Source organism: Centruroides sculpturatus, unplaced genomic scaffold (genome assembly GCF_000671375.1).
Source record: "Centruroides sculpturatus isolate CEXI.00-Female unplaced genomic scaffold, Cexi_2.0 scaffold971, whole genome shotgun sequence".
Lineage (NCBI taxonomy): Eukaryota > Metazoa > Arthropoda > Arachnida > Scorpiones > Buthidae > Centruroides > Centruroides sculpturatus.
Window position 1 is genome coordinate 294,106 of NW_019385102.1, and position 24,468 is coordinate 318,573.

Consider the following 24,468-nt stretch of genomic DNA (forward strand, 5'->3'; position numbering starts at 1 on the left):
ATATTTCCTTAAAACACTGTATATAATCTTGACTAATTTCAAACTATAAGGACTATCTAGTTAATAGAAGACTGTATTTGATTTCATATTTAGTATTTGTATTCATTTTTACATTATTTTTTCTCATTATAACAAATTAATGATTTTCACAACTGAAATTAATTTAATTTTACAGGTAACTGAATTATCGTAGACAAAATTTTTAATACTTAATGATCTGATATCAATACCCATGAAAATTTTTTTATATTATTAGATATTTACAATCATTATTTAAACTAATCTATAATTATATGATTTTAAATACTATAAAATACAGTCATTTATTCTTAAAATATATTCTTAAATATATGATTAATATATATCTAATAAAAGCTCAAAATTTTGCATAAGTAATGTTAACTCAAATAATCAAATACTTAACATTAGTACAGTCCAGAAGTACTCAGCAGAGATAAATTATAAACTTACTACAATACCTGTGCATTTGCTGAGAGAATTTTTTTAACAAATGTTTTCAGCCTACTCTCATAGATCATCATCAGGTTTTATAGAACCGTTTTTAGAACAGAATAATGAATGCATGAAGATGAACCCTTAATTAAGTTGAAAACATTAGTGTTCTTTAAACTTCAACCATTGTTAAAGATGCATTGATTAGTTCAGCTGAGTAACAAAAGTGACTAGTTAATCCTTAATAAACATTAAAGTAGTCTATAATTTTTTGTTAGTAATATGATAGTCCAAATTCTAACAAAAATCGATTGTCGAAGTCATCATACTTGTTCAATAATTGTTGTCATCTACTACCTGAGAGAATCTCCACTTACACTTTCTCAACAGCAAAAACAACGCATTCCTGTAACCTGCTGACCACTTAGCTGGGCAATATCATACTTATAGCATAATTAACGCTGAAGAGTCAGTCAGCATTTAGTTCTTCCCAAGATAAGAAGTCGCTGGCCAATCCCAAAGGATAGTCGTCATCAGAGCCTCTAATCTGTTAGCCAGTTCAGGACCTCCTATATTACCTTAACGGATACCTTGCCCATTCTCAATACAAAGATTCCTCCAGCAACAAATATCACCTATCCCACTAACGGATATTGCCAAATCTCCAAGTTGTCTAATTTCGAACTGTCTGCACGGCAACCCTACCGAAGATGAACTTTCACAGTTGGAACACGACAACCAAATCCTTCAAATACAGGTATTTATCGCGATGCAATACTCATGTAAATTCTCTCTCTCGCGACCTCCTACTGTATATAGGTCCGTTATTTTGATATAGTACGATGTAAACATCATCTAATTCCTTTTCCTTTATAAATAAACGATTGTTTAGTTAATCTAGTCTCTGCTTGAGTCCCCTCCTGCTTACTAACTCGTGGTCTCCATCCCGAATACGATTGCTCATTTACGCAACCGCTTGCATGACCTATTTTTCTAACCAAACAGTCGTCGCAGCTTCCATGTCAAGCAGGACACAGTGGTGTCAGTCCTGACAAGGCGCCAAAGAGGTGCCGACCCTTCAGTTACAGTAATCTTCAATTCAACTTCAATAAAATGGATTAGTAATGGACTTCAATAAAATCTGTTCAGTGAATTTATTTTTTTGTCAGATAAAGTATTCAATGCTAATGGACTGAAATTTAAGTAACATTTTAAATCATCACTTAATAAAAATATTGTATTTTAAAAAATTCCAAATTTTACTTGTATTTTACTTTATCACATTAAAATCATTATTAATAAAATGATTATAACTTACCATTTATTCATCACAAAATCATTAGCAAACTGTTCAACTTCAAAAAATATTAGTTTTTCTGGATAAGTCATACAAATTTTCTTATATGTTAAAGGATTCATTGAAATTTGAACTAAAGGTGGAGTTTTAGATAAAACATAAGATGGTAAATAATTTTCCATAGTGCATAAAACTTCTTGGGTAGTCCATTTCCTAAATACAAACAAAATTATATTTTGTTACATAATTTAATATAAATTTAACAGCTAAATATTTTCTTATTTTATAATAAAAATTCTTAAATATATAAAATATTACCATATTGTAAGTTTAAAATCGGGTATGCCTCCAAGAGATATTAATTTTTCATCAAAAACAAATTCCAAATATAAATATTCAAGTGTAGCTCCATCTAAAATATATAATATTGTATAATAATTAAATCATCTACAGCAGTTCTCAAAGCTTTTGTGTTTGTGGATCAGTTTTCTTTCATTTCAATCCTTTGTGGATCAGTACTTTGTGAAAATAAATAAATAAATAATTATAAAATGAAAATAGAGTTCAAATGCAGTTTTTTTCTTGGGCTGTAATTTGAAAAAATTGTAGATTTCTAAATTCCCATTGCCATCTGTCTGTCCATCTGTCTATCCTTCCTTCATTAATCTTGAGAACGGTGTTAGGTAGATGAAAATCAAGACCAGATACGGAAAGCTAAGGGGCACGAGGCCCCAATTAACTATATACAAACTTCTGCTTTGGGCCAGAAGTCTCATTATTTCAATTAAAAAATTTTCTCCTGAATGGAGTTAGATACATGACTGGCATGACTTCATTGTTAGCAGGAAAAGTGTGATGTACAGTGGCAAGACACTACTAAACTTAAATGCACTATAACAAAAAATTGCAGCCCAGTACTGTGACAATGTCACAATAAGTACAGGTAATTGCTCATCTATTTTAATTTTTAGACAAAATTAGTGAGAAAAATACAATAAAAAAATTTGTTCTAATCATTTTGAAAAAATGGGTTTGTCATTTGTTTTTAAGTAATTTCCTAAGTCTATTTCAATCATCAGTTCATCCTTGGTACTATGTGTTTAAATAATAACGAAAAACAAAAGTAATAAAATAATATGTTTTTTAATGACCTAAAGACTTTTAAATCATTTTTATTAACATAATACTCTAAAACATGTGCAACTGGAATTGCATAGTATTAAATTATTTTTTCTGTTTTGGCAGGTTTCTACTTTGAACAGGTCTTAGTATTTCATTTCTATTTTAATCTTTAAACTATACCATTCATGTATCACTTTTAATTAGAAAAAAATTTTTATTACTAGATTTAATCCAAAGTGATTCTAACTAGAGATGGAAGTACTCAAATGCAATTGAGAACTATTTGATTGCAAAAACTCTGTTCTGAAGAACTTATGCTATCTATTTAAATACAAGAATTCTCAAATGCAATTCTTATGAGCTGACACTATACATACATACAAGAAAGACATTGGCTGTACTTGAAGTGTTTAGCCAGAGAAAAGAGGGTAAGGGAGAAAGGGGAAAGAAGGAGGGAGAGGAGATAGACAGTAGAGAAAGGTAGGATCCCTCTGAATGGCATACGTATGGCTACAGTACCCTCTATGTTTGATGTTGGTGTGCAGTTTTTATGCTGCAAGACCATAGTCTCCCAAAAGTTCTAAAAGTAGACCCGAGTGTAGCGAACACCAATAATTGAGTGCCGCCACAAATAGCTAAGTGTAGAAGTTAGTGCCAAATGGCTGTTAGTAGGAAACTTATATCTACTTAATACTAATAAAACTGAATACAATCACAAATCTTAATACTATTAACAGCTGGACAGAGAGTGTGAAAATAAACGAATGAACCGACGCTCAGATAGTCTCATCTGCTAGCAAGAAAAGATCATTTGTAGCTTCACAAATTTTTGTTCTGTTCTCTTTCCGAACAGCAGAGCTGCATTCTTCTGGACAGTTTCCCAAAATAATGTCCAAAAGCTCCTTAAGCTTTTTACGAACCGACAAGACTTCCAAGCATGGGCTCCTGGCCTCAGTGTTTTCAGAACTACATGGATACACCATCTAGAAAGATTCTAAAACTACTTAACTACCTTAAAACTAATAATATGTAACTTAAACCCAGGAAAAGAACAGAAGAGCTGAAAACTGAAATACTGCAAAGCAGTATAACTGAAAAACCCAAAAAAGCTTGGAAACCTAGAAAGACGAAACTAACAGGGGGAACAAAGCACCTGCTAAGAGAACGAATTACAAAGGAAAAACTAACTACAAAAAACAGAAACCACAAAAATGCCAAAATACTAACTAACACTGAAAAAGATATGAAAATGGCTAGGCAGTTAAAACTGGCCTATTAAGGCCTAACTATGAACTTACAACAAAAAAAGCTAAAGAACAACTCAGAAAAACCAAAAAAACTCGAAAATTAGTTAACTGAGAAAAACCAAAATAATAGGGGAAGCTAAACACCTAAAGACCTAACTAACTACAAAAAGAGAACTATCTAACTTAGACCTACACTAAAAGACAAGACTAACTAACTAAAAAACACACTAAAAATTGGAAATTTACAAAAGCCAGCCAAAAACAAGAAGGTGATCAAGTGGAAGTTGAAAAAAAAGTAAATTTAAATTGATTAAATAAAAACAAACCTAACTGTTTCTGTCTGGCAAAGCCAAAACAGAAACTGGTAAGCCTAACTGCTAAGCCAAACAAATGAGAAACATGTGAAAATGAAAAATCTAGCCTATTGAGAACAAAAAACTGACTCAAAATGTAGGTAGTAACACAAGTACTAACTAAAATGACAAAAAACAGCAGGAAAAAACACTCAATAGAGCCCAAGAAACACAAAAGTACACCTCAGAAAAAAGCTCACCAACACAGGCAAGAAGCAGCAGAGCTAACACTATAGCAAACAAGTCAATTTTTTGATTTTTGAAAGTATTCAATTCTGTCCCTGGTTAATTGCAACAAAAACTGATATTAATAAAGACTGTGTGTCCATATGTTTCCATGTCACATAACCTTTGTTTCTCTGACAACGTTCAAACCTATTTTCAAAATACAGTTTAAGTTCTGCAATGGCTGTTATACTTGGAGGTGATTTCACTTATATCTATAAGTGAAATTTTAATTTTCCACTTTATCCAGGTTAAACTAAGTTCTTTGTATCCAAAATCCTCTTCTGTTTCCATGTTCAACAGGTTGAACAGGTTGAAGACAGAGATGGCCGAACCATTTGGCATAGCCGGAGGAGGAGAGGGTAATAGTGTGAAGAGAGGGGTGGGGTTAGAAGGGTGGGGTGGGGATAAAGGGGATGAAGGGAAAGAAGAATGGGATCCCATGATGTCCGGCATCGGGGCCGTTTATTGAACACAAAATATATACAATAAAGAACACAATGAACACAGGTTACATTGATATCCCGACAAGATTACAAAAACAAATACATAAATTCGCGTGAGGCTCCTAATTCCAGTGCCATGCGGACTGGCTAGAAAGGTACAAAAGCCCTTAAGGGGGTTGAGCGGGTAGGAGAACAGCCGCGCAGGTTAGGCACCAACAACCCAGTACAAACAGGAACCGATGGGGCCGAGGGAACAGAAATTGGCCCAAACCCGCGTTGGGAGACGCGATTACATTGGGTAGCGCGAAGATGAAGGCATTGCCGATACAGTACCAATACACAGTGGCAGGAAGGGCAGGAAACAAAGAAAACCTTCTCAGAGGAGGGAAGGATATAAGATACCATAGAGTGCAAGAGGGCCGAGAGCACAGAGGTTGGCCCAAGCTCACGAAAAGACTTTAATTTCTTTCACATACTTATTGAGGGCACTATAAAGATTTTTATTACTGATGAGATTGTCCGGCTTACAAGGCCAAGGGATGGTTTCTTCACAAGCTGCGGCAATGAGAGTTCTTCTCTCCCTATCATAGTTAGGACAGTCATAGAGAATGTGATTACTATCTTCCCATGTCATGGATGAACAGGAGCACAGGCCGTTCCCTTTATTTAGGAAACGAACAAGGTAGCTTCCCATATTACCATGGCCCGTAATGAGCTGGGTAAGTTCGTAGGTGGGGACAAGATGGTGGTAGTGTAGCCTTTTCTTGACGGAGGGGATGAACTGGAACACGGTCCTCCCGGTAGTACTACTCATCCATTTGTATTCCCACTGGTCGATTATGTAGGAGTGCAGCTGCCTAGAGACCCAGCACTGCGGGATCCTATTGTAGGCACAGTTGTTGAGGTTCGTAATAGCTTTTTTAGCCAACAGGTCCGCTTGAACATTACCTTTTACACCGCTATGACCCCTGACCCAACGGAGCACGAGCGAGGGGCAGCTGGTGGTATCCAGTTCGTGAAGAATGTTCTTGATTATGGGGATCCATGTTCAACAAGCTTACAGTACGATTTAACAAAGAAAATCACTCTGTTCTAGTGTTACCACCTGTCCGTTTTCACCCGGACAGTCCAGGAATTGACTCACTGTCCGGGTGAACTATTAATTTTGTCTGGGAATTTTGTAGAAATTGTGAAATTACAATGAAACAAAGTTCTTTCAAATATTTTTACAAATTTACACTATTTTAACAGCGAAAAAACCCACACTCACTGAAACTCATCTGCAATTCTGCCATGTTAGTCTGTTTATGCCAACGTGTGGTGTGCAACCTTGTTGACATTTTTTTTTCTTGTATGATCGTACACATCTGAAATAGAGCTAAGTTATCAGTACTCGTTCTTTCTTAATTTAGGTTACTTACATTACTCCTACGCAAGTCCTAATCCCTAACTGTAACAGGTTTAGAACTGGCATGCACGTTATTCTGCTCATTGTAAAATGACATTGTGCATGCGTCAGGAACTTCTGTTCGAACAAACCTGATGTACCGTCCGGGTCAGCAATTTTCAAAAGGTGGCAACACTACTCCGTTCCAAAGAATTTTTTTCTGTTAAAGCTAGTGTTGCCACCTTTTCAAAATCGCTGACCCAGATGGCAGGTGAGGTTTGTTCGAACAGAAGTTCCTGATGCATGAGCAATGTCATTTTGCAATGCAAAGAGTAATGTGCAGTGCATGCCGGTTCTAAATCAATTACAGTTAGGGACTAGGGAGACTTGGGTAAGAGTAGTGTAAGTAACTAAATTAAGAAAAACAATTACCGATGATTAGCTATATTGGATATTGGAGATGTTTACAAATACAAATCGTACAAAAAAAAAAAAAAAAAAAAAAGTTGACAGGTTGCACACAATATTCCCAGACAAAATTAGTAGTTCACCTGGACAGTGAGTCGATTTCCAGACTGTCCAAGTGAAAACCGGACAGTCTGGAAATCGACTCACTGTCCAGGTGAACTACTAATTTTGTCCGGGAATATCCTGGACAAAATTACCACCTGTCCAGGTGAAAACCGGACAGGTGGTAACACTAGTTAAAGCAGATTTCCATTTTATTTAGGTTCTATTTTAGACTAGTTTTATTGTACATAGAATTATGAAATTTAACTGAAATCTCATTATGGTCAAGTAATAAACTGTTTTTGAACCAGCACTGATCCATGGACTACAATTTGAGTAGCAATCTTCAGTATATTGTGAGATTCAGCCGTGTTTATTAACCTACGGCCTGACCTAACTCGTGAACAATAATAAGTTTATCTAGAAAGTATCAAATTTCACACCTGGGAGTTAATTACTCAGCCAGTTCTCAGTCGCGAAAAGACGCTTTCACATAACCTTCTGACCTATTATTGCTAAACTGTCAAATGAAAATAGCGACAATCGGAGGTTTTCGACACAGTCGCTGCCGTTCCTCTAAAAGAAGCATCCACCAGACCCGTTCAATACCTCCTATTTGGATTATTCCGTAACAACGAACTTAAGTGCCTATTTGGATTATACCGTAACAACGAACTTAAGTGCCTATTTGGATATTTCCGTAACCCAGAACTTGAAAGTGACATCGTCACCAGCGGTTTGAAGACCTCGATCCATAAGATAACCTGTCAGGTATTTATCGCCACGCGAATCGTATGTAAACTCTCTCTCTCCGCGACCACACTTTATTCCATTTAAATTTTTAATAAACCCTTTGTTGATTGTTAAGGATAGTTCGAGTCTCTTCCCTATGTTAACTCTGACCTGTCGAATCCGACTGTTCGCGTACGGGACCGCTCGCGCGACGGACGACGAAATCGCCGTCTCGGCTTCCGTGTTCCTCTAAACACGGTGGTGTCAATCCTGACTGGGCACTAAGGAGGTGCCGACCCGGAAGGTCACAATATTATGTATTATTAATTTTAAAAAAGCTTTATCAAAGAAAACTTACTTTTTAAAATTCCAATTATTTGAAAGGATGGATATTGCATAATATATATATTTGGCATTATTGTTAATTCAGCAATGGCTATGACATTTAAAAGCTCATTTGACGTAAGGAAACTAATGCCATCTCCAGGAGAAGAAATATTTGTCTCTGTACCTTCTTTCATATTAAAGAGTTTAATAAATGATCCACAAGGAAAACAAATGTTATCATCATCAATAAATGAGGGAATGTTGTTACATCCTCCTTGAATCCAACTACATAAAAAAAATAATAAATGACAAAAGATAATTCTAGTAGAATTACCTAATAAAAATTAATCATATTATTGAATGAATCAATAACTCTAGTAGAAAAATCATTAGTATAATACAGTATGGTTGCTGTTTATTCAATTTCAATGTATAACGTCCTTTTAATCCAAAGAATTTTTCTTGGTAGACGATCTAACAGCATTTTGGTCAGCAAATTATTGTTTTATTTTAAAAATTTGAATTCAAATGCATTTCAGGTTGGTTTAAGTTTCCAACTCCTCTTCAGTGCTGCTAAAAAATATACAAATTGTAATAAAGGACACAGCATTATTTAAATATCACGTAAAAGGATTTCTACAATACAAATAATTACATATCATATAATGGTACATATTAAAATTCTATTTCTATATTTTTATTTTCCATAGGTGTATATTTTCCATCCAAACAGTCATAACACTTCACAATCCAAATCATAACACTTTCCCGTGGTATAACCACATAATTAATAATTGTCAAATCAATAGAAATAATATAAAAGTTTTACATTTAGAAAAGAACCCTTACAAAAGAAAATTTAAAGAGCCTATAGAAATAAAAAAACACCCAAAAGAAAATTTAATTAATATTTCAGATGATATCTTAATTGATCCTCAATGGTATAAATTAATAAAGGGTGCCTCCACACATTGAATATTGTTTAAAAAACACACTCCAATATCACTGTATGGGATAGTTTGGAATAAATTGGATTAATACCGGATAACACCTTTTGTTGGTATGTTTTAACTCTGTTTGGATGAACTGATACCCACCCACTTTAAATGTAAAAAATGGAAATATAATACATAATTACTGGAAAAATGTAAGTTTTTTAGAAAATCTTAAATGAATACGTTTTATACTGTTATAGTTTTAAGTTTTATAATATGTTTTAAACCGCATAATTTATATTTTTGTATTATAGTGAATTGTTATACACGCATAGAAGATAAAAATACAGAAATAATTTTTTAATTGTACCATTATATGAGACGTAAGTTTTTGTATTGTAGAAATTTTTTTTCGTAATATTTAAATGATGTCGTGTCCAATTTGTATATTACAATTACAATTTGTATATTTTTAACAGCACAGAAGACGGGTTGGAAACATAAGCCAACCCGAAATGCATTTGAGTTCAAATTTTAAAATAAAATCGTAATTTTCTAACCAATATGCTGTAAGATCGTCTACCAAGAAAAATTCTTTGGATTAAAAAAAACGTTATATGTATAAACTAAGAATNAAACTTTTATATTATTTCTATTGATTTGACAATTATTAATTATGTGGTTATACCACGGGAAAGTGTTATGATTTGGATTGTGAAGTGTTATGACTATAGTGAATTGCTATATACACCTATGGAAGATAAAAATATAGAAATAGAATTTTAATATGTACCATTATATGATATGTAATTATTTGTATTGTAGAAATCCTTTTATGTGATATTTAAATAATGCCGTGTCCTTTATTACAATTTGTATATTTTTTAACAGCACTGAAAAGGGGTTGGAAACTTAAACCAACCTGAAATGCATCTGAGTTCAAATTTTTAAAATAAAACTAATTTGCTGACCAAAATGCTGTGAGATCATCTACCAAGAAAAATTCTTTGGATTAAAAGGACGTTATACATTATATAAAAATCATTAGTATAAGTTGATAAATTTAAATAATGTAAATAATATGAATAAATATAAATTATAGGAATAAAATATCAATATTAAAAAAAGCTATTTAAACCATTTAAAATTAAATAATGTTTAAAATAATTAAAATATATTAAGCTGTGTTCAATAATACAGAATGCTAAGTAACAAATTTAACTGGCTAGGAGAGTAGACCAAAGAACTGTTCTGAGTATATGAGCATCAACAAAGAAAAATGGGACACTTGCCCCCTGGGATCAGGTAAAAAATTCCACACACTATAATCATAAAAGTGATTGATATATGTAACCTTATACCCTCAACCATAAGATGATTTACATATCTTAAAATTTTATTATGAGTTGTCCAGTTCTGTTCCTCAGTATGATAGTCATAAAACATGTGTTTCATCTATTGCAGCAATAAATACATGTTTCTGTCTTTGATTTATCTTTTTATGATTTGTGAAAAAAAGTTCATTATTATTGTGAACAGCAACCAGTTCATTTGCCCTCTGTGCCTAGTGAGTCACTGAGTGAAGCGTGAATTGTAAATTTATAGCAAAACAAATTTAAAAAGAAATAATGTTATCCAGTACCTACAATATATTGTACGTACTGGATAAATAGAATATGATAAAAAACACACCTTTAACAATCCAGCAAATAAAATTTACTAAAATAAAAACATTTTATTAACAAAATAATCAAAAACATTTTTATTTTAGCAAATTTTATTTGCTGGATTGTTAAAGGTGTGTTTTTTATTGTTTAAAAAGAAAAATACATTTTTAAATTAATTAAAAGGTAAGTGTAAATAATTTTATATATTTATTGATAATTATTTATCAATGTAATTATTTATCTCAAGTTTTGCCCTCTCCTGCATTTTTTCTGCATCTGCCATATCTGAATACCTATGAATCAGCAGTCAGTAAAGTTATGTTCAAAATTGTAAGAGGTAAAAATGATTATTCACTTATTACAACCATAATTTTATCATTATAAAAAATATATATATTTTTACTAATATGTACAACCCATATTTCATATGAATAGTGCTAACAGTAATGACACAACAGAAAAGAGAATGCCACTAGAAGAGTTCAGCATATAAACAGTACCATATACTGACTGAATTATTTAAAATTCTAGTAGTAATGGAGTCAGAAATTGGTTAGAAATGAGTCCAGGATTACAGCATAACTAGACTTCACAAGAATTCTGCATTACTGAAAATGCTTCTGATTAACTTTGTGTCATTTAATGTCCATGAATATTAATTATAAACAACTGAAATAACTTGAAGTTAAAATCATCATCAATTAAAAAGTACTTATCATCATAAACTCTAATTCAAAATATTTAAAATTATACTTTAACATAATTTGATTAATTTATTATTAGTATTTTTGTAAGGTTAAGATATCTAATTTACAGTAAAAGATTTTATATGCATTTTTTTCCCTCATAAAACAATTGCTAAATATTAATGATACTGTGAAGATCGAAGCAATGTATATGTGGTTCCACGAACAGGAATACATAAAAGAAATTTAACCCCACGTTAGTGCACTGAGTTTTTTTTCGGCATTAGTGCAGTGGGGCATTTGTCCACCCCGACATTTTTTTGGGTCCATAAACCATGTAAGTAAAAATTCATAAAGATTTACTCATTTATTTGGTAAAGGCATGTGTCATTTTTCATATGATTATATTCAGGTATGATTACATATTATATTAGTACATAAATCCATGAAAATAAAAAAACAACATTTATCAAAACTCATTACATTAGATCTTATTATTAAACCAATAGTAAAAATCTAAATTGTTTTTTAATCATTTTTGTCACTCTGATTCAATAGCTGACATTGTACTTTGGCACTCATTGCAAATGACAAGCAACTTGCTATGTTTGGTATTTTCTCAATGTGTTTATGAAAGTCAGCCATTTTGAATTAAAATAAACTTAAATTATTTTTATTCACATTGATTATTATATCTATATTATAAATAATAAATGTGGTCACATTATAGTTATTTTTAAAATAAAAAAAACTAAATAAATATTTGTAAAATTTAAAAAAAAACGTAATTAATACTGTGGGGTGTTTGGACACCCCACTGAGAACTGTTGTTTTTCTCTTACTGGAATTTCTGCAGCATCGTAGTAATTTCTGAGCATGCTCTATACATAAAATCATGAAGCTACTGAAGAGGACACAAATATTTCTTGCGAAATCTATGAATAGTGCAACTTTTAAAACGTTGGGGGTGGCGAAACACCCCACTGCACTAGCTCAGGGTTAATACAGTAAAGTCTATAACACAAAATCAATTTTATTTGCCTCGAGTAAGTTCAAATAATAACAATCCCAACTCACAGGCAGTAAATAAGCATATACAACAAATCAAATGTTCTTTTATATGATCGAGCTGACCAATACGCAACAATATTGGCATGAGGACTTATAACTGACTTAACATAAATATAAACTAAGAAGAAATAAATAGATGGTAAAAATAGGAAAAGGAGAAGAAAGAAGCACCCGGGGATTTTTAGCCACATGTCTCAGTTGGGCCACCATTAACTGATATTTAGTTGATTTCAACACTTATCTGTATTGTCCTTGTAGTGTTTTTCACTAAATGTTTGTATGTTATCATTAAATATATATGTATCTATATACTGTAATTTGTCGCGCATTGGTAATTGTAGACTGTTTCCGTAAGGTTCGTACCACTTCTTGAGGCGTGGTAGTGCAAGCCCGTGATTGGCTCCCCTGCCGTGACATATGTTCCCTCGTCAGGACATGGCGTGGGTTATAAAAAGGAAAGACCACGTGCTTAGCGGACTTTTCTTCGTTTCACCTGGGTTCGTGTCGGGTCGTTGGCAGAGGAAGGAAAGTGAAGAACAAAGAAGAAAGAACCATGTGAAAGGAGGACAATCGTGTACTAAAGGAGAGACTTTCAGCAGGTATCAAGATCATCTGCCACGTAAGAATAGTACAATTATCAAGTTATAAAGTACTAAGCCTAATTGTCGCATCAGGAAATTTATGTGTGATTGCAGCGATTCCTAATTGTCGCGTCAGGATTTTATATTAGATCACTCCGTCGTATTCTTGTGTCCGGACCAAAGGGGTGACGAGAGCCCCATCGCGAAACAAAAATCGTGTGTGAACCTCAGATGTGTATCTTCGTGAAATTAAATCTGTTCAGTGTTTTGTCAATTTGTGCTGTCTTTTCTATTCTTAATCTCCACGCTAACGTATTTCGGTACGCTACGGTACTACATCCTTCTCTACTGTACCAGTCCACCTTCCTTTGAAGTTTCCTTATAATTTCTTCACTCCAGATTCCTTGAGAAATTATTAGCTTTTGGAAAAATCTTCTCTGAACTTCTGTGGCGGTACACCATGTCTTTGTACATAGGGGTAGATATAAGTTTTATTTCTCCTAAATTCCTTTGTCTTTAACATCTGTTTCTAGAACTTTCTAACCTATTCTTTTTCTATGGGTGGGGGACAACCTTTGTCCAAGAACAAAGGGAGAAGACAAAGGGGATACTAAGAAGTCCTGAGGCCATCAGTAAAAATGAACAGGACACTTTTTGGGTCAGCATCCGAGGTGAACAGACGTAGGAAAGAACAAGCCAAAGTTTGTCGCCTAGTGGGACAAAAGGAGAAGGCTTGGAAGTTGTCTGTGAGCGGACAAAAGTTAGAAGGACACCCAGATTAAGGCTTCAAGAATGCTTTGAATTCTCAAGAAACGGAAACGAGAGGAAGGAAATTGACTAAAGTTCCAATATAGAGAAGATCATAGACTGCCAAATTTACCCGGGTACCCCCACAAAATCTGTCCTTTTTACTTGTCTCTTCTCTTCATATATCTTCTTTTCTTCACCCTTCTTCCTTAGTAAATAAGTTAGATTAAAGTAGATTTAAGTTAGTTGTAATATCTCTCAAACCATAATTTTGCATTGTCGTAAACATGTGTCTCCTGCCTGTGAAAATATAAATAATATGTCTGACGGTGTTGAACTTATGTGCATACTATAGTTTGGGATCAAGTGTGTAAAGTGTAAAAGAATCAGGTGTAAGAAGGACCACGTAACCGTATTTAAATAAAATCCTGTTTAATTTATAGTTACTTCTTGGTAATCCATTTATTTGTCCTCCACACTTCACTCTTTATGTTACAATTCAGGAGCACTACGAAAGCTGACTCTCTTCTATCTGATTAGGTTCTCTAGCTCTTTTCTTAAGTCTTCATTGCCTCCGATCTCTCCATCTGTAACCAAGAGCATAACTCTATGATGCTTCCTTTTGCGTTGAGATCTCAACCCAAACTGAGCATTCTCACTCTTTCGAACCCCCTGGGTTTCATTACCTCCTTTGTCTTACCATGTCGGTTCTGAGAATCAGTGATCCACCTGAGGTGAAAGGGGTTAAGAAAGAAAGTTCTAGAATAGTGAAGACAAAGAACAAAGAAAACACTAAGCCTAAAATATAAAATATATATAAGGACCTTGAATAAGTTCTCGCTGTTTTTTTGTGAAAATTAACACTTTATTTAAAAAAAGTCGTAATAAACACGTCACTGAAAGTATTGTCCGTCGCTAGCCACTACTTTCTCCTATCATTCTAGCAGCATTTGAATTCCATGTCGGAAAAACGACACGTTTTTTGAGGCTATCCAAGAATCAACCCATTTTTTGGCATCTTCATAAGAACGAAAGTGCTGCTCAGCCAGGCCACGTGACATCGATCGGAACAAGTGATAATCGGAAGGGGCGATGTCTGGTGAATATGGCGGGTGGGGTAGGACTTCCCATTTAAGCGTTTCCAAGTACGTTTTCACCGGTTGTGCAACATGTGGCCGAGCATTGTCATGTTGCAAAATCACTTTGTCGTGTCTCTGCTCATATAGCGGCCGTTTTTCCTTCAATGCTTGGCTCAAACGCATCAATTGTAGTCGATAGCGATCTCCCGTGATAGTTTCGTTTGGTTTGAGCAGCTCGTAATAAACTACACCTAGCTGATCCCACCAAATGCAGAGCAGAAGCTTCGAACCATGGATATTCGGCCTTGCTGACGATGTTGATGCATGACCGGGCTTACCCCACGATTTTCTACGCTTAGGGTTATCGTAGTGTATCCACTTTTCATCACCAGTCATGATACGATGCAGAAAACCTTTCCTTTTCTGCCGTTGAAGCAGCTGTTCACATGTGAAAAGACGCGTTCGACATCTCTCGGCTTCAACTCGTACGGCACCCAATGTCCTTGCTTTTGAATCATTCCTAATCCTTTTAAACGTTTCGAAACTGTTGTGTGATCAACTCCTAATGATTCTGCAAGTTCAGCTAGCGTCTGACATGAGTCTTCACGAAGTAATGCCTCTAATTCCTTGTCTTGGTGCACCAGATCGTTCTTTATCTTCAACATCAAAATCATTATTTTTGAAGCGTCTAAACCAATCTCTGCATGTTGTTTCCGACAGAGCATGGTCGCCGTAAGTCTCAACAAGAATTCTGTGTGCTTCAGCTGCAGATTTTTTTTGAATAAAATAGTGCAATAAAATTTCCCGCAAATACTCTTTTTTTGGCACGAAACTAGACATGTTTAACACAATGAAAAAATAAGTTGTTTACACTTTGGTGAAATGACGTATACTGAATTTCAAGGTCGCTTATTGTACTTCCTTACAGATACGTCACCATCTAAAAATAAACACACGTGGTTCTGGTAACGCCATCTGTTGGAAAACAGCGAGAACTTATTCAAGGTCCTTATACAAAAACTATACATTAAAATGGCTGACGGCCACAATACATTTTGATAATTCAAATGAACAAATACATATACAAAACCTGAAATATTTAATTACGAAATATTAAAGACCATAAGCTTATGTTATATTGTGATATATACAGACAAACCTCTCTAAAACAATACCCTTTACAACAATAAACCACAGTACAATGATAGAACTTCCATGGTCCCAGCCAAAGTCTTATACAAATACTGTAATTATCACCTGCTACAATGATAGTAAAAACCTGATACAACGATATGACTATTGGAATGTGTTGGAACAACCTGTTGCTGATCAATGCATGAATCTTGTATTCACTTAACATGGCTTGCTAATCGTGTTACCTATGGATCCTTCCCGCACTCCAGAATGGTTTGTCCATATCTAGCTAATTGGCGGCATTGTGATTGTCACCACTACTTCATCCAATCCTATTATGAAGAACTGCAAGCACAGACCAATCAGAAAGATTTTCCTTTTCCTGCCAGACAAGAGCTCCAGCTAGTGGCCGAGAATAAGAAAATAGCGGTACTAACGAAAAGCAAAAGAAAAACAATTAGAAAAAGCTTGTAAACAAATAAGTTTAGAAATGAAGTTAGAAGCATTCAAAGATATCGATAGTGGAATGAAGCAAATACAAGTTGCAAAGAAGTATGATCTTCTCAATCAACTCTAGCAACATTTTCAAAGAAACAGAAGGAAATTGAGTGCAATGTAGCAGATGGAAACATGGATTCTTCTTGAAAATGTCTGAAGGTACTGTATCTAATTGTGATGATGTTGACTGCTTTTGGTGTCACAAAGTGGAGATCCCCAGGAATTACTCCAAAAATATTCCAGTATTACAAGTTAAGCATCGACATTGTGGCAGAAAAAAGCATTTATGTTGACAAAGAGCTACATTTATTTACAGACTGCACCGATGAGGCAATTATAATAGTTAGGGACTGATGTCTGAGATGAGGAAGAGGAAGAAGAATCAGTTTCATGTAAACTTCCCAGTATCTTAGAAGTTATTTCTCAAATGAAAATAATTCAACAAATGGCAACCACACTTACTGGAATTGGAAACAAACAACTAGCTGCTGTTGATGAAGTCCATTCAGCATTTGTAAAACACAGGTTGCAAAAAATGAGTCAGAGCAAACTAACAAATTTTTTTGAGACAACACAAAGTTCAAAACAATGTAATACAATTTCTTGGTTAATAAATAATTCAGAACCAGTCAGCACACTATATAAATTATTATGGTTAATATTTAAACTAATCTTCACTTTCTTAACAACCTCGGTTTTTAAATTTCAAGACCTCAATACAACAATAACTCGGGTATAACAATACTATTTTCCTGGTCCCCAAAATATCGCTGTAGTGAGGTTCAACTGTATATTATTTTAATAAGGCAATAAAATATATTACAGAATTTATAGTTACATAAAAGTTATTTATCAACTCTATAGTGTTTAGTAAGGGAACAATGATAAGTCTGCAGAATGCAAACTTTCTCAGACAGAAAGCCAACAATTTGGAATTTAGATCAAACATACAAAAGGATAAAGCATTTAGATAAAATATACAATATAACTTATAGTCTTATCCATCACTTCACAAATGTGTGGTTATCATTAGACTTATACTGATGCTGAAGCTTGAAGAGAAGCTTATAAGATTTTCACATTCTGTTTTTGATGAACTTCTGGCTAGAATGTTCTCTTTTGATTTGACAGTGCTAGACCGAGGTCTACCAAACTACACAAACAAATAGCTGGCTTACAAATTCTCACTTTATTTAACACAGGGTTCGTGTTTCGGCAATTTGAGGGCTCATTTGAACTCTCAACTACACAACCACGTGTCCCACTACTAATCCCTTTGCTCTCCTTCCTCCTTCACGTCGCGTAACACAGTTCAGACTCGTCACATTAACACGTGAAGAATGGTTTGTTTAACAGTCTACTCACTAGAAAATCTGGCACTAAAATGATCGGGTAATTGAGCCAACGTCTATTCCTGGGCGGGAAATCTTTGCTACCGTCGATGTTTCGGGTATTATAGCTTCTTTACTTGTACAGTCCACTCGGTTTATTCTGCATACAGCATGGATGAACTTCGATTCTGTCCCATTCTCTCAATGTTCGAACCCTTTCTCCTTTGGTAAGTTTCGGCTCTTCTCGATGGCGTTCTCTGACCCTTTACGAACAGCAATCCTTCATAGACGGAAGGGAAAAAGGAAAAGAATATCCTGGCACATACGTGTACCTGCTATATATACCCCTGGTTAGCCAAACCCACCTGACCTCTTCGGTAGCCAATCAAAAGGTCCAGCTTCAAACAAAGGAGGGAGGTAGAGAGTAAGGGTTACACGTGTCTGAACAGACAACAAACACAAAGCAACAAAAAAAAAACCGACACAATTAAAAAAAATAAAACTTAAGCCTAGTACAAATGATAATAACTATACAAATAATATTTATATACAATACTAAGAACAATCAATAAGTGGCAGAGCACTACACTTTCATCATCCTGTGCACACTATCAGTTGGAGTTTCCTTCTGTTGCCACAGTTATACAACTACCAATTTTTTTAGATTTCACTTTTATGAATAATTTTAGTAAACACATTGAATTCTTACTAAATCAGCACCTTAATACATATATAAAGAAAAAGAAAAATCCAGCAATCTTATCCAATTCCATCCTCTTTGAAGATTCTCTCTCTACTTGCCCACTTCCTGTCTGTCCATCTCAAAGTCAAAAAGTCTCAGAAGACCTCTTATCCTTGTAACAATAAATAATATCAGGAGTGGAGGGAACATGGCTCACAATATAACAGTTAGACAAAATTTTACTCATTGAGAGTTAATTAACAACATATATTTTTATTACACATGTAAAATTATTAAATTTTACAATATACAGGTCAAATATATCAAATATTTTATAATAATAATAATAATTTTGATTTTAATATTAAATATTACAATAATAAATGAACCAAATTGATATTAAACAATAATATAATTTATCCAAACATTTAATATTAATATAGGCCTACTGTAAATCCAAATTAATTGATGTGCTTTTAACTTTCAACTGCAAGCACTTGAAAATGGCCCAAAAACCAGGTCAAAAATGTTAGCATTTTTTATACTTTATCTGCTGTTAAAGTGCATCAATTAATTTAGTTGAGTAACTAAAGTTGAGTTAGTTCATCAATATTAATATACTTTCATTTTGAAATTTTTACCGACATCAATTGATTTATTTTAATGTTAATAGTATTTTTAAATATTGACACAAAAGTTTCATATCATTTCATATTCCAAAATATTCATTCAAAATAATTCATATTAAATAATAGCAATTAATTTCATTTATTGCCAATTGATACTATTTGAATCCTTTCTATTGAAATAATTTCAATTTAAATGGTTATAAACGTGCTTATATCAAATAATATTATTCAATATGTTTAAAAAAGGAACATACACACATTTTCTTTTAAATAAGAAGACATAATTCATAATTATATTATTCTTTACATCAGAATAATTAAAATATCTTAATCTTAAAATATTTTAAGTATTTATTATATGTGTACTGTACCTATGTTTTAGAAAATTTTCCATAGTTTATTTCTTCAGAAATTTATTCAAATTATAACAATGTAAATAAGCATACTGAAAAATAAAAAATAATATAAATTAGATGAGATTAATATTACTCTATTCATGCTTATTCTAAAAATTAAAGTTTTTTTTTTTAAATGTTCTTCACATATATTCAATATCAAAAACTTGTTTCATCTATTAATTTATTTCTATTTTTTTAATAATTTATAATTTCATAATTATAATTAGAGGAAAATACATATTCATCTAAAAAAACATCATTTACTTTCATTTATTATTTTAAAAATAGTAATAAATAAATAAAGTGATTTTTCAAACTAAAGATATGTTTTTTCTGTTTTTTTTTTTATGAATAAACAAATTAAATGATTATCATCAAAAGTATTAATCATAATTAAAAAACTTCCCATTTATGATTTGTTTTAAGTGATTGAAACTATTCAATGAGTGTTATTTGTTACAATTAGAAGATTTCATGATAAATGAGTAATTTCCTGTTGAAAAAAAAAAAAAATAGAAACTAATAAAATCAATGTCAATTTCTAATGGAATGATCAAACTAATTAAAACCAACAAATTCCACTGACATACTTTATGTTTCCATGCATTTATGTTTATAGATCAATTAACAATATAGAGTACACCATAATATATTCATATACATACATCACTTAATATTAATTTTAAAAGTATTAATCAGATGCATTAGATATCTCTTCCTTTGACGTGTTCTTTTCATAAATCAGATCATTTTATGTAACTTATGTTGAGTGGACAAACTTTTTTTTTAAATTAACATTTGAACCTGATTACATGGTTTTATTGGTTCTAATAAACATTCAAAGTTTCATTAATAAGTAATAAGATCTTAATATGCTTTATATATATAACACTCACAAATTTAAACATTCAAAAAATTTATTGATTTTAAGATTTAGATCTAGTAAGCTTACTGTATTCTAATGAGTTTAAATTTCCATTTAAAACAAATAGACATAATGTACCAATACATTTATTGGTCCAATACATCTATATATGTTTATTGAGCTTAATTTCTGTGTAAAATCAAGAAATTTATTGGGCCAATATACTTATTGTCCACTATATTTCTTTGTTTGCATGACTATTTCTTATTTTATTAATAATTTCACTTTTGGATAAATTTGTTATAAACTCTGTTCACTTCTGCTAACAGAATGCTGTTTTAAACAAAAACTGTTTTAAATTGGCAAAGTGCTAAATTTTCTATTGAATATAGCTCAAAAATAAGAAATATGTTCTTTCCATTGTTACACTTTTACTAAGTATATATTGGAAAATAACATCATATTAAGCAAATATCACTCATGATATCAAACCTGACAACTTCAAAATGTCACAGGCCAACATTATTCCTCAAAAAGCTGTCATTGGGCAGAAAAAAGCTGACACATGCTAATTAAATGCAATTTAATTGTTTAAGTCTCCATTTTGTGATTACTTGCCCAATCTAACAACTCTGACCCCAGATATATTTGATACTTCACAGATGCATGCAAAAAGAAGTATGGATGAATCCTAATTTGGCTAGCTTAAAGTACCATTACTTAAAAGTACTAGAATAAAAAATAACAAATGCAAAGGCAAAATGAGGAAAAAATCTGACAAATTATAACATGGTAGTAAAAGCTTGTGGCTACACGCCATATTTTAAACCGTATTTTAAACCGTATATATATATGTATATATATCTTCACTGCACCTTCGTCTGTCCTATTTGTTTACTCTTCTATAATCTTATCGTCTTCCCATTGACTTTAGTGTGTGGGTGAACTGAGATGAAAGGAATGAATGGGAGGCTTTTGAGAGGGGACATGAGTGGACTAAGGTGAGGGGAGGAACGAGGGGGAGTTAAGAAGGGGGAGAACGAAGGGAGTGAGTGGAAAAGAAAAACGAGGGCAGACTGGAAGTGAAGGGAGAAGGGAAAGGACGGGAGACGGAAAGGAAGGAAGTGGATAGGGGAGATCGTAAGGAAAGCCTCCCCTGTAAGTTGGACATTGTATGGTGAGATGAGAAATGGAGAACTTTAGAACAAGAGGAAGAAAAAGGAACTTAAATGAGAGGAACCAGACGGATCACCCCTTTTGGATTAATATCTCAGTGTGAAACAAGAATTGAGTGAATCAGCCCCTTTCCCCCCAGACCGATGAGAAGCCTCATCCACAAGCCCACCCAATTCAACCTGCATCATCAAGTTTTGGGTACCCTCTTTCCTTATTCTTTTCTTTCACCTTCTAAATCTTCGAATAAGACGGCTATATTCAATTAGTTTGAGTAGAAATAGGAACCTAGTATTAAGTAAGATAATTTTAGTTAATCGGATGTTCGGTTTCCTGTATTTGAACTAGCGAGTTAATAAATAGTTGTGTTGTATGTTATCTAATCTGTATTGTGTGCCTTTATATAACTCGCAGAAATCACAAGCTGATAAGACCCAAAAATAGCCAACAATTTGCAATTATATATATGTATTTAGTGATTTCCTGTAAAGAGGGAAAAAAACCTCTAAAAACTAAATTTTTAAGCATTATTCAAAGACACTGTTCCATTTTTTTCTTTTTTACTATCAAAACTATATCAATTTTCACATATCAATCAGTAGTTCAAAAGCATAATTTCTAAGCATATAATTCCTTTTTTTTTTGTTTTGCTTGTAGAAAGATGGTCTGTATAAGCAAGAAAAAAAAAAACACTTAGTAAAGGGCAATAGACTCTAATAAAATCATTATAATAGCGAGGTTGAGGCCAAAGTTTTAAACGCAAAAATGTATACGTCAGATATTCAGCACCGCTTTCCTGTAAGCCTAGAAGTTTGGCAATGGTGTTTGGATAGTTAGTAGAATCATGCTCAACATTCCAAACACCATTGTCACAAGCTTCTAGGCTTACAGGAAAGCAGCACTGAATGTCCAACGTACATGTTTTTGAATTTAAAACTTTGGCCTCAATCTCACTAATCATTCAATTGGAATAACTTATAGACATGACTAAATTTATCACAAAATGAAGCAGCTGCTTTAAGCTCCACTTTTAAAGAAGCTTAATACAGTAGAACCTCGAAAACTCGGCTCTCGATAACCCGGCACTCCGGATAACTCGGCCACTCCCTGGCAGGGCAAAAAAATCCTTAGTTAATTAATTTTCATTATAGACAGCTTTATAAAAGTATAAAAGCTCTCATAAAGTATTTTTCTGAGGTCTGTCTTATCAGAAAACTTTGTAAATTATAGTACACAGTGTATTTATTAATTTTCATTTTCATGTAGGCTCTATGCCTTCATAAAGGACGTACTTTTCCTTGGTTTAGGGGTATTTGAGCAGTTTATTCTCTGTTATATTCTCAAGTAAACAATACATACAAGTACAGTACAGTATTTTCTGAGGAAACACTCGTACTTATTTTTTTAACCCCATTCCCGATAACCCGGCATTTTCACAAACTCGGCCACCCTTCGGTCCACATTAGGCCGAGTTTTCGAGGTTCTACTGTATTGGATGGTTATGAAAGCTTAGCTTCAGCTTTCTGCCTTGGGGACTTAAAATTAAATCTTGGCTACAACTATTTGTGTATTCTCAAGTACCTGTGGTCTCTGTAGAATTCCACATTGTGTAGCAGTTGGATTCAGTTGAATCTGCAAATAGCTGTGTAACTCCAAATGAAAGGAATGCTACATACAGTGTATATCGATCCCACAGCTCAACTTCAGATCAATCCTAGAACAACACATCTTTCAGTCTCAATGCTCCCATACACATACACTTTATCAACTTTTTTGAATGAGTATGAATATTTATGTAATCATGAATAACTACATATTACAAAGTTCTTGAAATGCATAGATCCTGCAATATTCAAGACTAATTTATGTACTAAAAGTCTGAGATTGTTTGGTTAGTTGCATTTAAATACAGAAAAAAAACAGTGCAAAATAGCATGACATTTTTAAGAATCTCATAACCCAAAGGAGAATAAAACAAAATAAAACAAGCTTCATTAAAATTGAACAACAGATTTGTTAATTATTGTACATTTATATTGTTAATTATTGTACAGCTATATCTGGCAACACTGGCAAAAGTGTTCTGTCGTCAGAGGTTCGTCAATTTGAAATGTTGTAAATAAGTTCCGCTAGTCAGTAAAGTTAAGTAATAAAAGAACAAAAGAAAACGAAAGGTAATGCTTTTTGTCTTAACAAGATTACCAAGTTTTCTTCTGAAGACATCACTTTTTAAAGTTGCCGATTACCGTCTTATAACTACAGTGGTACCTTGTACTCCTAATTTACTTCATTTCAGGTGACTGTTCGAACTCTGAATCATTCGAAGTACGAAACGTCACAGTAATCACTGATTTAAATTGCCCTTCAACCAATATGCACCTGTATTTTACTGATGTTCATCAGGAAAAATATGAATCAAACAACACACAGTGGTTCCTAGTAAGAATCTGACTGGACAAAAGGTTAAAATTGTTGTATATCAAAGCAACCTAAATTATGTCTTAATGTAATCCTAAATAGTTATGTATTTATGAGTAACAATTGGTATTAAAAAGTAATTAACAGAATTTGCGCAGGAGTATGCAAATGTCCCTTATTTAGCACGGCAATCTTTGCATTTTTTTCTGATTTTCTCCTTGTGAACACGTAATAAAGGTATTTGGTAAATAAAACTACATTCGTGTACTCTTAGTTTTAATACATTTAAAAATGTTTACATATTTTTATTCTCTGTTTTGGTCTATGTATTTTTAAGGCCATATTTCTTTCAATTTTTATGGTATTCATTAGTCTTAGGCAGAGCCGTAACTAGCCATTCCTGTGCCCTGTGCAAGAATTTGAATTTAGGCCCCTTAATTTATTTGGTTTGGGAAAATAATAAAACAAATATATT

At 33.1% G+C, this 24,468-nt stretch overlaps 1 protein-coding gene across 4 annotated transcripts in view; it reads right to left on the reverse strand.

Moving 5' to 3' along the window:
* LOC111634713 (cilia- and flagella-associated protein 43-like) overlaps window positions 1–24,468 on the reverse strand; it is an 88,212-nt gene that overhangs the window by 59,875 nt on the left and 3,869 nt on the right. For 2 of the 4 annotated variants that reach the window (XM_023379546.1, XM_023379545.1), the window contains exons 1-4: window positions 19,511–19,572; window positions 8,131–8,384; window positions 2,069–2,162; window positions 1,772–1,963 (exon numbers count right to left, since the gene is read on the reverse strand). In XM_023379546.1, coding sequence (XP_023235314.1) covers window positions 1,772–1,963; window positions 2,069–2,162; window positions 8,131–8,384; window positions 19,511–19,533 — 563 coding nt within the window. In that variant the 5' untranslated portion in view covers window positions 19,534–19,572. Of the gene's footprint in view, window positions 1–1,771; window positions 1,964–2,068; window positions 2,163–8,130; window positions 8,385–19,510; window positions 19,573–24,468 lie in introns of those variants that run through there. The other 2 variants (XM_023379548.1, XM_023379547.1) reach the window with 1 other exon arrangement.